At 33.9% G+C, this 12,384-nt stretch overlaps 1 protein-coding gene across 3 annotated transcripts in view; it reads left to right on the plus strand.

The window, feature by feature from the left end:
• Nucleotides 1-12,384, plus strand: part of AKT3 (AKT serine/threonine kinase 3) — a 320,125-nt gene that overhangs the window by 233,626 nt on the left and 74,115 nt on the right. For all 3 annotated transcript variants that reach the window (XM_089919467.1, XM_089919426.1, XM_089919512.1), the window contains exon 11: nucleotides 6,467-6,554. In XM_089919467.1, coding sequence (XP_089775593.1) covers nucleotides 6,467-6,554 — 88 coding nt within the window. The remainder of the gene's footprint in view (nucleotides 1-6,466; nucleotides 6,555-12,384) is intronic.

Here is a 12,384-nt window from a genome sequence, read left to right on the forward strand (position 1 = left end):
GAAGCAATGTATTTGGTGTAGACATCTTCCTACTGAGACACTGACTTATTTTTAACTGCATAATATAGAACATTTAAAAAATTCCCTCAACTCTTTCCTAACTTGGAAATTTTATACAGATTTTACCACATAAAGATTTTGAGAGTTTTATGAACAAACAGTTTCTTAATTGCCATGGTGCTTGCTATTGTGGGGATAGGAGGATCCCTTTTTTCCTTTCAGTCTCTGGGCTTTATATTTCTGCTGATTTACATTATAAAACAGATAGAACTGTCTCTATACTCTCCTCCCACACGTATGTATGTTAACATATCTAACTACTTTTTTTGTTTGTCTTTGAAGATAATTCTTTTCCATGCATGGCTGAAAGGACTAATGGCAAAAAGTGTCTTTGCATACTTTGTATTTCTATTTTTGTAGCTATAGCTGTGACCTGAGGAATCCTACAGCTCTTTGCTTAATGAGCTGTAGGATTCATTGTTCATGTTTATATCTTTATTTACACATACATTTTATAAGTCATACATAAAATGAGTATTAATTTTAAAATGTCCCTTAATATATGTGTTTGTATATACATGTGTATATTCTTTGTTCCAATAGATATATATGCATATCAGTATGTCTCTGAAAATCTCTTAGACCTTAAGCGTCTTAAGGGTAGGCCATTTCATATATTGTTTAATCTTTTGTAACACCTCACATAATTTTTGTTAATGTTCTGTTTGTGGTTGATGCTCAGTATGTATTTGTTGACAGACTGAATTAATGAGTGAAGGAATAAATGAATTTTAAATTGTGGGCTTTGTCTACCTTAGAGATGGTTTCCATCACATACTTCTAGCTTTTAAATTTGTGAGCAACATGATTTTACCTTCAGCAGAAATAAGCAAACATAATAAAAGAGGTGCCATCTTTATGCTTTGTGAAGAACCATTCAAACATGTTTCATAATTCTAGTAACTGAAACCTTACCTTATATTTATAAAGTGATTTTGTGTTCTTTGTCAGGACATTTGCACATCTCTTGTTTCCCTTGCTTTTTAGTAGCCTGTGGAGTAGGTAGGATAGATATTATTCTCATTTCCATTTGACTGAGGAGAAAATGAGGCCCAGGGAGGGTTACGTGATTTATCCTAGTTCTCACAGAAAATTCGTGCAGAACAAGAATAGAAATCAAGTTTATACTTGCCTATTTGATATTTCTCTTGTATCTTCTTTACAGTGCACCGTTTTCTTAGTTTAGGTTTTAAAATGTATTCCATTTGATGTGATTGTTTCACAACTATTGTAGCAAGTGGTACTTGGCAATAGATAATCTTTATATAGAGCTAGGATTTCAATTTTATCTAGTTGAGTTTTGGATCTAATATTTGCCTTAGATTTCAAGGGCAGTGAATTTTTAACCCATCTTTCTTTGACTCCTTCTGGTTTTCATGTCTATGTCTCATTCATTTTTTTATTGTCATTTCCCACCCTCCACCCGCACCCCACCCCCTGGGGATAGCATGTAGTAGGTACTTAATAATTGTTGAATACACGTGAGGTAAATTTTTAGAATGTTAGTGGCCTGGTACGTAGGACAACTCTTAAAGTTTTGTCTACCCAGAGGTTGATATTGTCTAAAGAGAAGATGTGGTATTTTTAACTATCTGTTATTTCCTTTTAAGGTAGATATGTCAAGCCCCTCCACTGCTACATTAAAATATTGGGAATGCAAGGATGAATAAAATGGGTAATCTCTGCTCTAGTTGTTCATAGAATAATGTAGGGCACAAAACATATATTCACAGATGCTCAGGTTAAACTACGTACAAATACTTTTGAAATTATTAGCTGTTAAGGGGATTGGAAAACTTGAGCTGGCTTATGAAGGAGTTGCAATTTGCAGTGGCTTTCATGAAGAGAATTTTACATGTAAATAACAGCTAGAATTGCAAATGAACATGGCATTTGAGAAGTTCAGCAACTGGAGTGTAGAATATGAGTTGGGTAACATTGGCAGATGAAGCCGATATGTTAGATTGTAAGGACCTTATCTTTCTTAGAAAATATTTAATCTTTATTCAGAAGGGCATGAGAAGCCACTGAATTATTAAAAGTAAGGGATGGTGTAATCAGGTCTGTGTTACGAAAAGGTAACTCAGGAAGCTTTGTCATGGATAGATTAGAACAGTGAAGCGCCAGGGGCAGGTAGGCAGGGTAATTAAGAATACATATGGAATTGTCCAGATAAGAGATGGAGTCCTTCCTAAAGCAGTTGTCAAGAGTGCTAAATAGAACTTTGTGAATGATTAAATAGAAATGGTGAGGAAGGGGAAGGAGTCAGGATGCTTCTGAGGTTTCCAACTTGGATGCCTAGTTTGGAGAATGGAGTTATTATTAACAGAGAAGGAGTACAGGCAAAGGAGGAGGCTTGATGGGGTGGATGTTGATATTAGTTTTGCTATACCGAGTCTGAGGTTTCTATAGAAAACCTAGATGTCAAGCAGGCAGCTGAAAATAGTACCAGTGCTTAATAGAAACACAATAACTAATTTTCTCTGGGTATATGTCAAGGAGTGGGATTGCTGGGTCATATGGTCAAACTAAAAACTATTTTTAGTTTTTTAAGAAACCTCCATACTGTTCCCCATAGTGGCTGTACCAGTTTACATTCCCACCAACAGTGTAGGAGGGTTCCCTTTTCTACACCTCCTCTCCAGCATTTATTGTTTGTAGATTTTTTGATGATGGCCGTTCTGACCGGTGTGAGGTGATACCTCATTGTAGTTTTGATTTGCACTTCTCTAATAATTAGTGATGTTGAGCATCTTTTCACATGTTTGTTGGCCATCTGTATGTCTTCTTTAGAGAAATGTCTATTTAGGTCTTCCGCCCATTTTTTTATTGGGTTGTTTGTTTTTTTGATACTGAGCTGCATGAGCTGTTTGTATATTTTGGAGATTAATCCTTTGTCCGTTGCTTCATTTGCAAATATTTTCTCCCATTGTGAGGGTTGTCTTTTCATTTTGTTTATGGTTTCCTTTGCTGTACAAAAGATTTTAAGTTTCATTAGGTCCCATTTGTTTATTTTTGTTTTTATTTCCATTTCTCTAGGAGGTGGGTCAAAAAGGATCTTGCTGTGATTTATGTCATATAGTGTTCTGCCTATGTTTTCCTCTAAGAGTTTTATACTGTCCGCCCTGACATTTAGGTCTTTAATCCATTTTGAGTTTATTTTTGTGTATGGTGTTAGGGAGTGTTCTAATTTAATTCTTTTACATGTAGCTGTCCAGTTTTCCCAGCAAAGATGAACTTATTTGCAAAGCAGAAATAAAGACACAGATTTGGTATCCACAAACTTATGGATACCAAGGGCGGAAGGATGGGGTGGGATGAATTGGGAGATTGGGATTGACAGACATATATACACTACTATGTATAAAAGAGATAACTAATGAGAACCTACTGTAAAGCACAGGGAACTCTATTCAATGCTCTGTGTGACCTAAATGGGAAGGAAATCTAAAAAAGAGGGGACATATGTGTACATATAACTGATTCACTTTGCTGTACAGAAGAAACTAACACAACATCGTAAAGCAGCTATACTCCAATAAAAATTAATTTAAAAAAAAGAAACACAAAACTGAATATTTGGATTTGGGATCTGTAGATACCTAGGAGGTAGCTGGAGCCATGAGAATAGTGAAAAGTGTAGAATATAAAAAGAAGGCAGCCTAGGACAGAGTCTTGGGAAATGTCAAAATTTAAGAGGTAGAAAGAAGAGAAAGAGCCAACAAAAGGACGCTTCCAAAAGTCTTTGGAAATGTAATCAAAGCTAGCACTATAGTATACCTCTTTATTATTCCTATTCAACTATTTTAAATACTGCCTGAATTTCTTTGATACTCTTTACAGAATTGCTATCAGTTCCATCAAAGAGTCAGCTCTCATCTTGCTTTTATTTCTTATTCTGCATTACATTATGATTATTCTATCAGTATCTCCTTTAGCCTCCTATGCAAATTTTGTAGGAAAAGCATGACCTCATGTTGCATTCAATAACACAAGGAAAATGTGAATTAGATGTTGTTTCTAGTTGTGAAGAATCCATAGTAGCTGAGGATTTTAGTTTGGCTTTCTGATATGGGAATTTGGTATTCTTAGACAAAAATATCTTAATGTAAATTATATTTTGATATAATTTTGAAGTTTTAAATTGTATATTAGGGAGTCATTGACATTGAAATTTTTGACAGTTTCACACTTTGAAGAAGCTTGTGTTAAAGAATCTCTACCAACTTCTAAAATGGCAGCCTAAGATTATATTCTTAGTCTTTGTATAGCATTCATGGCCGATACTTTAATTTTATATGTATTTGATAAATATAGATTAAATGCTGTCTATGTCCAAAGCCAAACTATTGCTAGAGAATTGAGGGGTGACATAAAAATGAAAAACTGAAGCTGAATTAAAACCTTTTAATTACAAAAATGATTACGGTTCTCCATTCCAACTCCTACCTCATCCATCATCTCATATATATAATTAAGATTGAAAACAGTATTGAAATAAACAATAACATAAATGTAAGAAAATACAATGAACTGCTGATTTTTCTTGTGCATACTACTTTAATGCATACTTTGAAATGTTGAATAATTCTTTTCAGAAGCCTGTGTTTTGGTGTTTCTGCTTTCCTGGCTCCCTAAGCACAAGCTTTAAAATGCTTTTTGGATAATCCAGTACTGAACTCTCCCCTCCAAAGAATTTGCATTCTACCAGGAGAGAGACATATATAACTTGAAATAGAATGAAAAAGAGTGAGGCCAGGGAGTCAAGTGCCGAGTGTTAACTAAGTATAGATTTGCCAGTCTGAAAGTTGCAAATATGCATGCAACTATTATGATCTGATCCAATCTAAAAGTTCCATATCAGGAGTGTAGTTTATTCTGTATGAATCTTGAGATAGGAGACCTAGATAGTGGGAACTATAGGATCATCACTACAGATATTCAGATATCAGCTAATTGTTTTGTTTTCCATTCTGACAGTGTGTCAGAGGATCCTGGATTCTTCCCAGTCATGTATTTATTATACCTAATAATAACCAGAATTCATTAAAATTGTATAATTGTTTGTTTTCTATGACCTACTTGCGTTTCTTCTTACTCAGTGTTGTGTTGGGAGTTGAAATGTACCAGCTTAGAAGAGCCAATTGTTAAATTTCAAAAATTTTGTGAGCTGGTTGTTGAATACAGTCATTATTAAAAATTAAATTATATAAACTTACAGTTAAATCAGGAACATTAAAATCACGGGTAAAAAATACTCAAAACTCATCACTCTTTAATAATGTTGTTAAATTTTACTCTTATCTATGCTTTTGAGGTTACTTATCTATTTTGCTTATATATTTTGAGGTTAGAAATACTATATAATGTTTTACTTCCACACATCTTGTATCAGTAAAAATAATAATATATATAAAATGCATTATATTGTATATGCATAATTTCCCTCAGAGAGCTGATTGTTAGGCATTTACCAGCACATATCATTCCTAACGATGAGTAAAATCAAATAAAACTTGCTGTATCAAATTCAGATTTAAATAGATTTCCTTTCTTTTCCTCTTTCTTTCCCTGTCCTTTTTTTCTCTTTTTCCTCTTTCCCTCCCACCTTACTTCCTTCTCTGTTTTTTTTCTGTTTCTCTCATCCTTTCTTCATAGTGACTAGTAGGTACTGTATGAAACTGAGAAAGCTAGAAAGCACCTGAATTTCAGATTGTGTCAGGTATCAGTTGAATAACATTTCCTTCAAAGATGGGGTGGGAGTATTCTAAATTTTTAATTTATATTGAAACTTGCATAGCATATTATATTGCAGTGATATTTCATAGATTAAATTTATCATTTCTGTGAAAATTCATTTGAGATATGAAAATACTCCATGAGTTTCTGTCTGTTAGCAATGTTCTCCAAATTGTTTTTTCTAAGTAATTATCTAGTCTTTTCAGAATTTATGTTAACAAGGGTGCATTTTGACGAAAGTCGTTCTAAAATAAATTTGGTTTATAGAATTGACGATACCATTTATTGTGCTAGGTACTTATGTTATTTCTAACCCTTGCAATAATCCACCAGGCTGGTATTATTAATCCCATTATACAGATGAGAAAACTGAGATTAAGCAACTTTTTTATTGTCATATATCTCATAAATTTCCGAGCCGGTTGCCTGTTTCAGGTTTGTCTCCAAAGCCTATGCTCTTTTCAAATACCATACTGTCCTGAGGCTAGTTCTTATTAATAGCATATTAGGAAAATTAGATCTTACATTAAAAGCTTTTTATTTTTATGGCTATTTATCACAAGAACTATTTACACACAGAAAATTACATTTCACAAAAACTTTGTAGTTATGCATTCAGCTTATGTAAACGTTTTATACTCATTTAATTTTATTTCTGTCCTCGCAGCCTTGGTGGAGGACCAGATGATGCAAAAGAAATTATGAGACACAGTTTCTTTTCTGGAGTAAACTGGCAAGATGTGTATGATAAAAAGGTAGGTTATCTTCATGGCATAGTGTTTATATATTTTGGTTAAAATGAATTTACAGCAAAAAAAATTTTAAGTGAATAAAAGTGAATGATGTAATTATATTTTTCATTTTTACTCAGTCATTTAATTGAATGTAGGACTCCTTAGCACAAAATTTTCTTGATAGTTTTGACTCCCGAAATGCATTTTGAAATTTTATTCAATGTGATCAGTTTTTCTTTTTTATCACAATAATTTGTTAGTTTGCTTCTCATCATTTCCTTAATTCATAAAAAATAAAGGCACCAATGTTATGTTATTCTTCAGGAAAATTAACTAGCAAAACAGTCATAATTTTAAAACTTTGTCTCTATGCCTTTCATTTTAAAGTGAGCTCTTATTTATTTATACAATTTCTTATTTCAAAAGGAATTTAAAGCAATTTAGTTTTAATATTTAACCAAGTAATAAATTTATTTGTCTTCTTTGGAACATCTGTTATTTGAAACAGAACTTAAAGACCCAGAGAATGGATGCTACAAATTATATAATTTTATTTTTACTGTAATCTGCTTAGTACTTGTTTTTAATACTGCAGTGTTTACTTAAGTTTAGGAACAGGAAATTATTGTGTTTGTTCTATCTTTTAAATTTTTTAAATTTTATTTTTACTACTTCAGATATTGTTAGTACAGACACTGATTTTTATATTTTGATTTTCAAATGCTCATATAAAAATTTTACTACGAAAGTTTTATGTAGTTCAGCATTTGCTTAGAATTATTATCTAGTCATTTTGTGTAGTTAGTCCTTCCATTTCAGTTTATTCCAGGTTTCCATATTTTTCTCTAAAATATATATCAGTCAACATTTATGTAGTGTCTACTTTGTGCCAAATATTCTTCTCTATTAAACCCTAAAGATAGAATGATATCATATGAGTTATGAGGAAGTGAGACGAGTACTTCATTTTTGTATTATGTTACAGTAATAGGGAGTGTGGTGATTTTGTAAGCATTTACTGTAAATAGGTGTTTAAAATAGTTGCACCATGTTATGATACCTCTACTCAAACTTCACTTCAATTAAACTTACATCTCTTCAGCTCGGTGCTTTGTGACCGCCTAGAGGGGTGGGATAGGGAGGGTGGGAGAGAGATGCAAGAGAGAGGAGATATGGGGATATATGTGTATATATAGCTGATTCACTTTGTTATAGAGCAGAAACTAGCACACCATTGTGAAGCAATTATGCTACAATAAAGATGTTAAAAAAATTTTTTTGAGTTTCTACCATGTATAAAGCACTATAAAGGTAGGTATTGGATCCTTTTCAAACCTTATGAGAAGCTTGTGACCATTCTTAAGTTTTCCTCAGTGTTTATTAACTTCATGTACACAGTTATACATCCACTTTATAACACTGATGATATTCTTTATGAGTTGCATCCATATATAGCCCCTAATGCACTATGTACTGTTTATCATGTCAGTACACTATAAAAGATCCTGAAATTGGGAGACTGGGATTGACATATATACACTAATATGTATAAAATAGATAGCTAATAAGAACCTGCTGTATAAAAAAATAAATAAAATTAAATTTAAAAAAAAGAGAACCTGAAAAACAAATCTGAAAAGTATCAAGATCTTGACATGTCTCCTAGAAATAATATATGGTCAGAGGTTTTCTTTGGCAGGCAAAGTTATAAGCCACAACTAAATATTCCTTTGATATACCCTGTCCGAGGAGGATTCCACCACAACCACCAACAACAAAATATGACAGAAAGAAAAATTTCTTTAAGAGACAAATGTAGAGCACCAGTATGGCACTGCTAACCTTAAAGAAGGGGCAAAACATGGACTTTCTTCAGTCCTATTCAGAGAGTAAGATATGCTACAAAGATTTTGTCATCAGCATGCAGCTTTTCATGTTAAATTGTAGTTTGGCATCATCTAGAGAACGCTCTGAGAACCCACCTACCACACAGTGAAGAAGCAAGGCTTATCCTGTCACTGTTCCACTGGGCTCAACATGCCCAGAGCAAAGGTACTATTAAGATGTCTACTCAGGCAGCTCCCTTGTGGTGAATGGAACTGGAGAAGCCTGCAAGTAGGGTAGGAGAAGGAGCTGCCAAAGCACAGCTTTGGGTGATATATGTGAAGAAATGAGTTTAAATTGTTAGTATGTTGATAAAAATAGTTGCTACTTAATTTGAGGAAAGGTGTTAGCTATCTTGCATAAAGAAGCACAACCACAAAAATCACAAAGTTTCTACACTCATATACACCTGCTACAGGTTTACTCTTGGGATGTGGGTAGTATACTGGATGTCAGATGATGTACTAATGTTTTCAGCCATCTTCACACACCTGAAGAAGAACAGCATCATAGCAGCATGCTTAAATTTTGAGACTCCTTCTAAAAGGATGTGAAAATACAATTGGTTTTATTTGGGTTTGTATTGTATCACTAACAAACAAGGAATTAATTATAGGAATGCTAATGCCAGTAGCTATTTTAATGAATTCATTTGTAATTCTAGTGTTTTCAAACATTTTTAAGGGGTCCTATGTCTTTAAAACACGTAACTTATTCATAAAAGATTAATTCATCTCTAAGATCAGGTATTTTTTTATTACAGTTTTACTAATGTGCTTTGGGACATTTACTATTTTTATAGATTTATTCCATGATTATTGGCCATTTTTCTATATATTGTGGCAAACCCAGAGATGAAGGCATATGTAAAGATCCTGGCATCTTTAGGGGAAAGCTAAACCTCTTCCTAGGCAAAGTTAAAAGTGAATTAATCTTAATTACAAGTATCATGATGTACCACTCTAAAGAACTTGGTACTGGAAAGTGGAAATACTCATCCTGGATCTGCTTCTTCCCTCTTGTGTGGAAATGGACAAGTTGTTTTACTCCCACATAAAATTATGATCTTTGAAGTATCTTCAAGCTTTAGGATTCTCTGATAGGATATTTCATAATATGAATTAATCTAGTTAAATTTCTATATAAGATTTATACTCAGTTTGTCAACATCTACAAAAAAGTCTGCTGGATTTTCTGTGAGATTATGTTCAATTTATAGAAAAATTTGGGAAGAATTGGCATATGAACATGCTATACGTCTACATTTATTTAGGTCTTCTTTAATTACTCTCAGGAATGTTTCATAATTTTCAGTGTTTAGTTCTTACCCATATTTTGTTAAATTTATCCATAAGTATTTCATGTCTTCTGATGTGGATGGTATTTTTAAATTTCATTTCCATATTGTTTGCTACCAGTAGAAATGGGCTTGATTTTTGTATATTGACCTTGTATCCTACAAGCTATTAGTTTTAGTAGCTTTTTTTGTATATGACTTAGAGTTATCTAAATAGATGATCATATCTTCTATAAATAAAAAGTTTTACTTCATTTTCAATCTGCACGTATTTTATTTATTTCTTTTGCCTTATTATATTGGCTAGGACCTTTCTACAAAGTGGAATAGAAATGATGAGAGTTGACATCCTGACTTTGTTTCTAATCTTAGGGAGAAAACATTTTTTACCATTAAATATGACATTAATCACATCTAGCACCTAAATCTTCATTACTCAATGTCATTCTCCAGTATAAAGAACCAAGGTTATTTGGAGAAGTAGTTGATCCCACAGCTGGGATGGGGAAGATAAAAGAAGAGCCCAAGGAATTTTGTGGTACCAGAAAATTAAAAAATGAAGGTAGATGGAAAAAGGTGCATGTTTGTACAACACAGGAGCCAACCTTAAATAATTCCCAGTGGTGAAAGCTGGGACAATTTCAGTAGCAAAACAAATATTGTATATGACCAAAAAAATAAGATACATATCCATGAGTCTATACTGCAGAAATTAATGATTGAACGAATAGATAAAATACTGAGAAGAGACATGTCTTCATTATAGGTGAATTCCGGTTAATAAATGTAGAAGGAATCAGGGAAATAGAAAATTACCATTAAAACACCAGAGTAAAAATTGCTGTATGCAAGATTCACCAATGAATGTTAAAATTAGTGGGCAAAAGTTTAAGAAGGAGGATATTTGCATGGTGTCAACATATCTTTCCCCAAATACATATTTACAAAGATTAAGAGAGTAATTTTACAGTAAAAAGCTCTGGCAAACACTGTCTTAAACCAAGTGATCAAGATTAATATCACCAGTAATAAGACACTGAAATCATTATAACCCATGATATGATGCCCTGAGAAGGCTGTATCACTTTTGTACTATATTCCCTCAAAATGCATAACCTCAGTATAATCATGAGAAGACCTAAGAAACCCTCAAAAGTGTCAACTTCATGAAAGGCAAGGAATGATTGTGAAACTTTCACAGATTGGAAAAGACTAAGGTGACATGATGACTAAATGCAATGTGGGATTCTAGATTGGATCTTGGAATAGAAAAGGGCCATAAGTGGAAAAACTGGTGAAATGTAAATAAATTTGGTAGTTAATACTTTTGTACCAATTTAATTTCTTAGTTTTGATAACTGTACTATGGCTGTATAAACTATTAGCATCAGGGGAAGGTGTGTAAAGGGTATATGGGAACTGTTTGTACTATTTTTCTAAGTCTTTTCTAAGCCTAAAATTATTTCAGTATAACAAGTTATAAAACTTTGATCTAAGTGTAGGGTTTTTTTTTTTTTTCTTGCGGTACGCGGGTTTCTCCCTGTTGTGGCCTCTCCCGTTGCGGAGCACAGGCTCCGGACGCACAGGCTCCGGACGTGCAGGCCCAGCAGCCACGGCTCACGGGCCCAGCCGCTCCGCGGCATGCGGGATCCTCCTAGACCGGGGCACGAACCCTCATCCCCTGCATCGGTAGGCGGACTCTCAACCACTGCGCCACCAGGGAAGCCCTAAGTGTAGGGTTTTTAATACCTCCTTTATTGGGTTGAGGAAGTTCCTTCTATTCCTAGTATGGTAATAGTTTTTATCATGAATAAGTGTTGAATTTTATTAAAAGTTTTTTGCATCTATTGCAATGATCATATGGTTTTTCTCCTTTATATTCTGTTAAAATGGTGAATTGTATTGATTATTTTTCTAATGTTAAATGAACCTTCTATTCCTGGGGAAAAATCTGCTTACTTATGATATCCTTATTATGTATTGCTAGATTTGATACAATGTGTTTTTTAAAGGATTCTTTGCATGCTTAAATCATGCATGATACTGAGGCGTCATCTTCTTTTCTTAGAATGTCTTTGTATGGTTTTCATTTCAGGATCATGTTTACCTTTTTAAAATGAGGTGGGAAGTATGCCCTCCTCTTCACTTGTATGGAATTGTTTCTGTAGAATTCATATTAAATGTTCCTTAAATCTTTGGTAGAATTTACCAGTAAAGCCCCTTGGGCCTAGAGTTTTCTCATTGTTGGGAGGTTTGTAACCGTGAACTTAATTCTTGAATAGTTAAGGGACTCTTCTGGTTATTCTTGAATAGTTAAGGGACTATTCTGGTTATCTGTTTTTTCTTGATTGAGCTTTGGTATTTTATGGCTTTCAAGGTATTTGTCATCTAAGTTTGCTAATTTATTGGCTTAAAAATGTTTGCAATGGGGGCTTCCCTGGTGGCGCAGTGGTTGAGAGTCTGCCTGCCGATGCAGTCTGACTGCGGATTCGTGCCCCGGTCCAGGAAGATCCCACATGCTGCTCAGCGGCTGGGCCCGTGAGCCATGGCCGCTGAGCCTGCGCGTCCGGAGCCTGTGCTCCGCAACAGGAGAGGCCACAGCAGTGAGAGGCCCGCGTACCGCAAATAAATAAATAAATAAAATGTTTGCAATATTCTCTTTATATCTTT

The sequence above is a fragment of the Delphinapterus leucas genome, chromosome 1 (assembly GCF_059928025.1).
Source record: "Delphinapterus leucas isolate spDelLeu-1000000601 "Yukka" chromosome 1, BTC_Dleu_Yukka2, whole genome shotgun sequence".
Classification (NCBI taxonomy): Eukaryota; Metazoa; Chordata; class Mammalia; order Artiodactyla; family Monodontidae; genus Delphinapterus; species Delphinapterus leucas.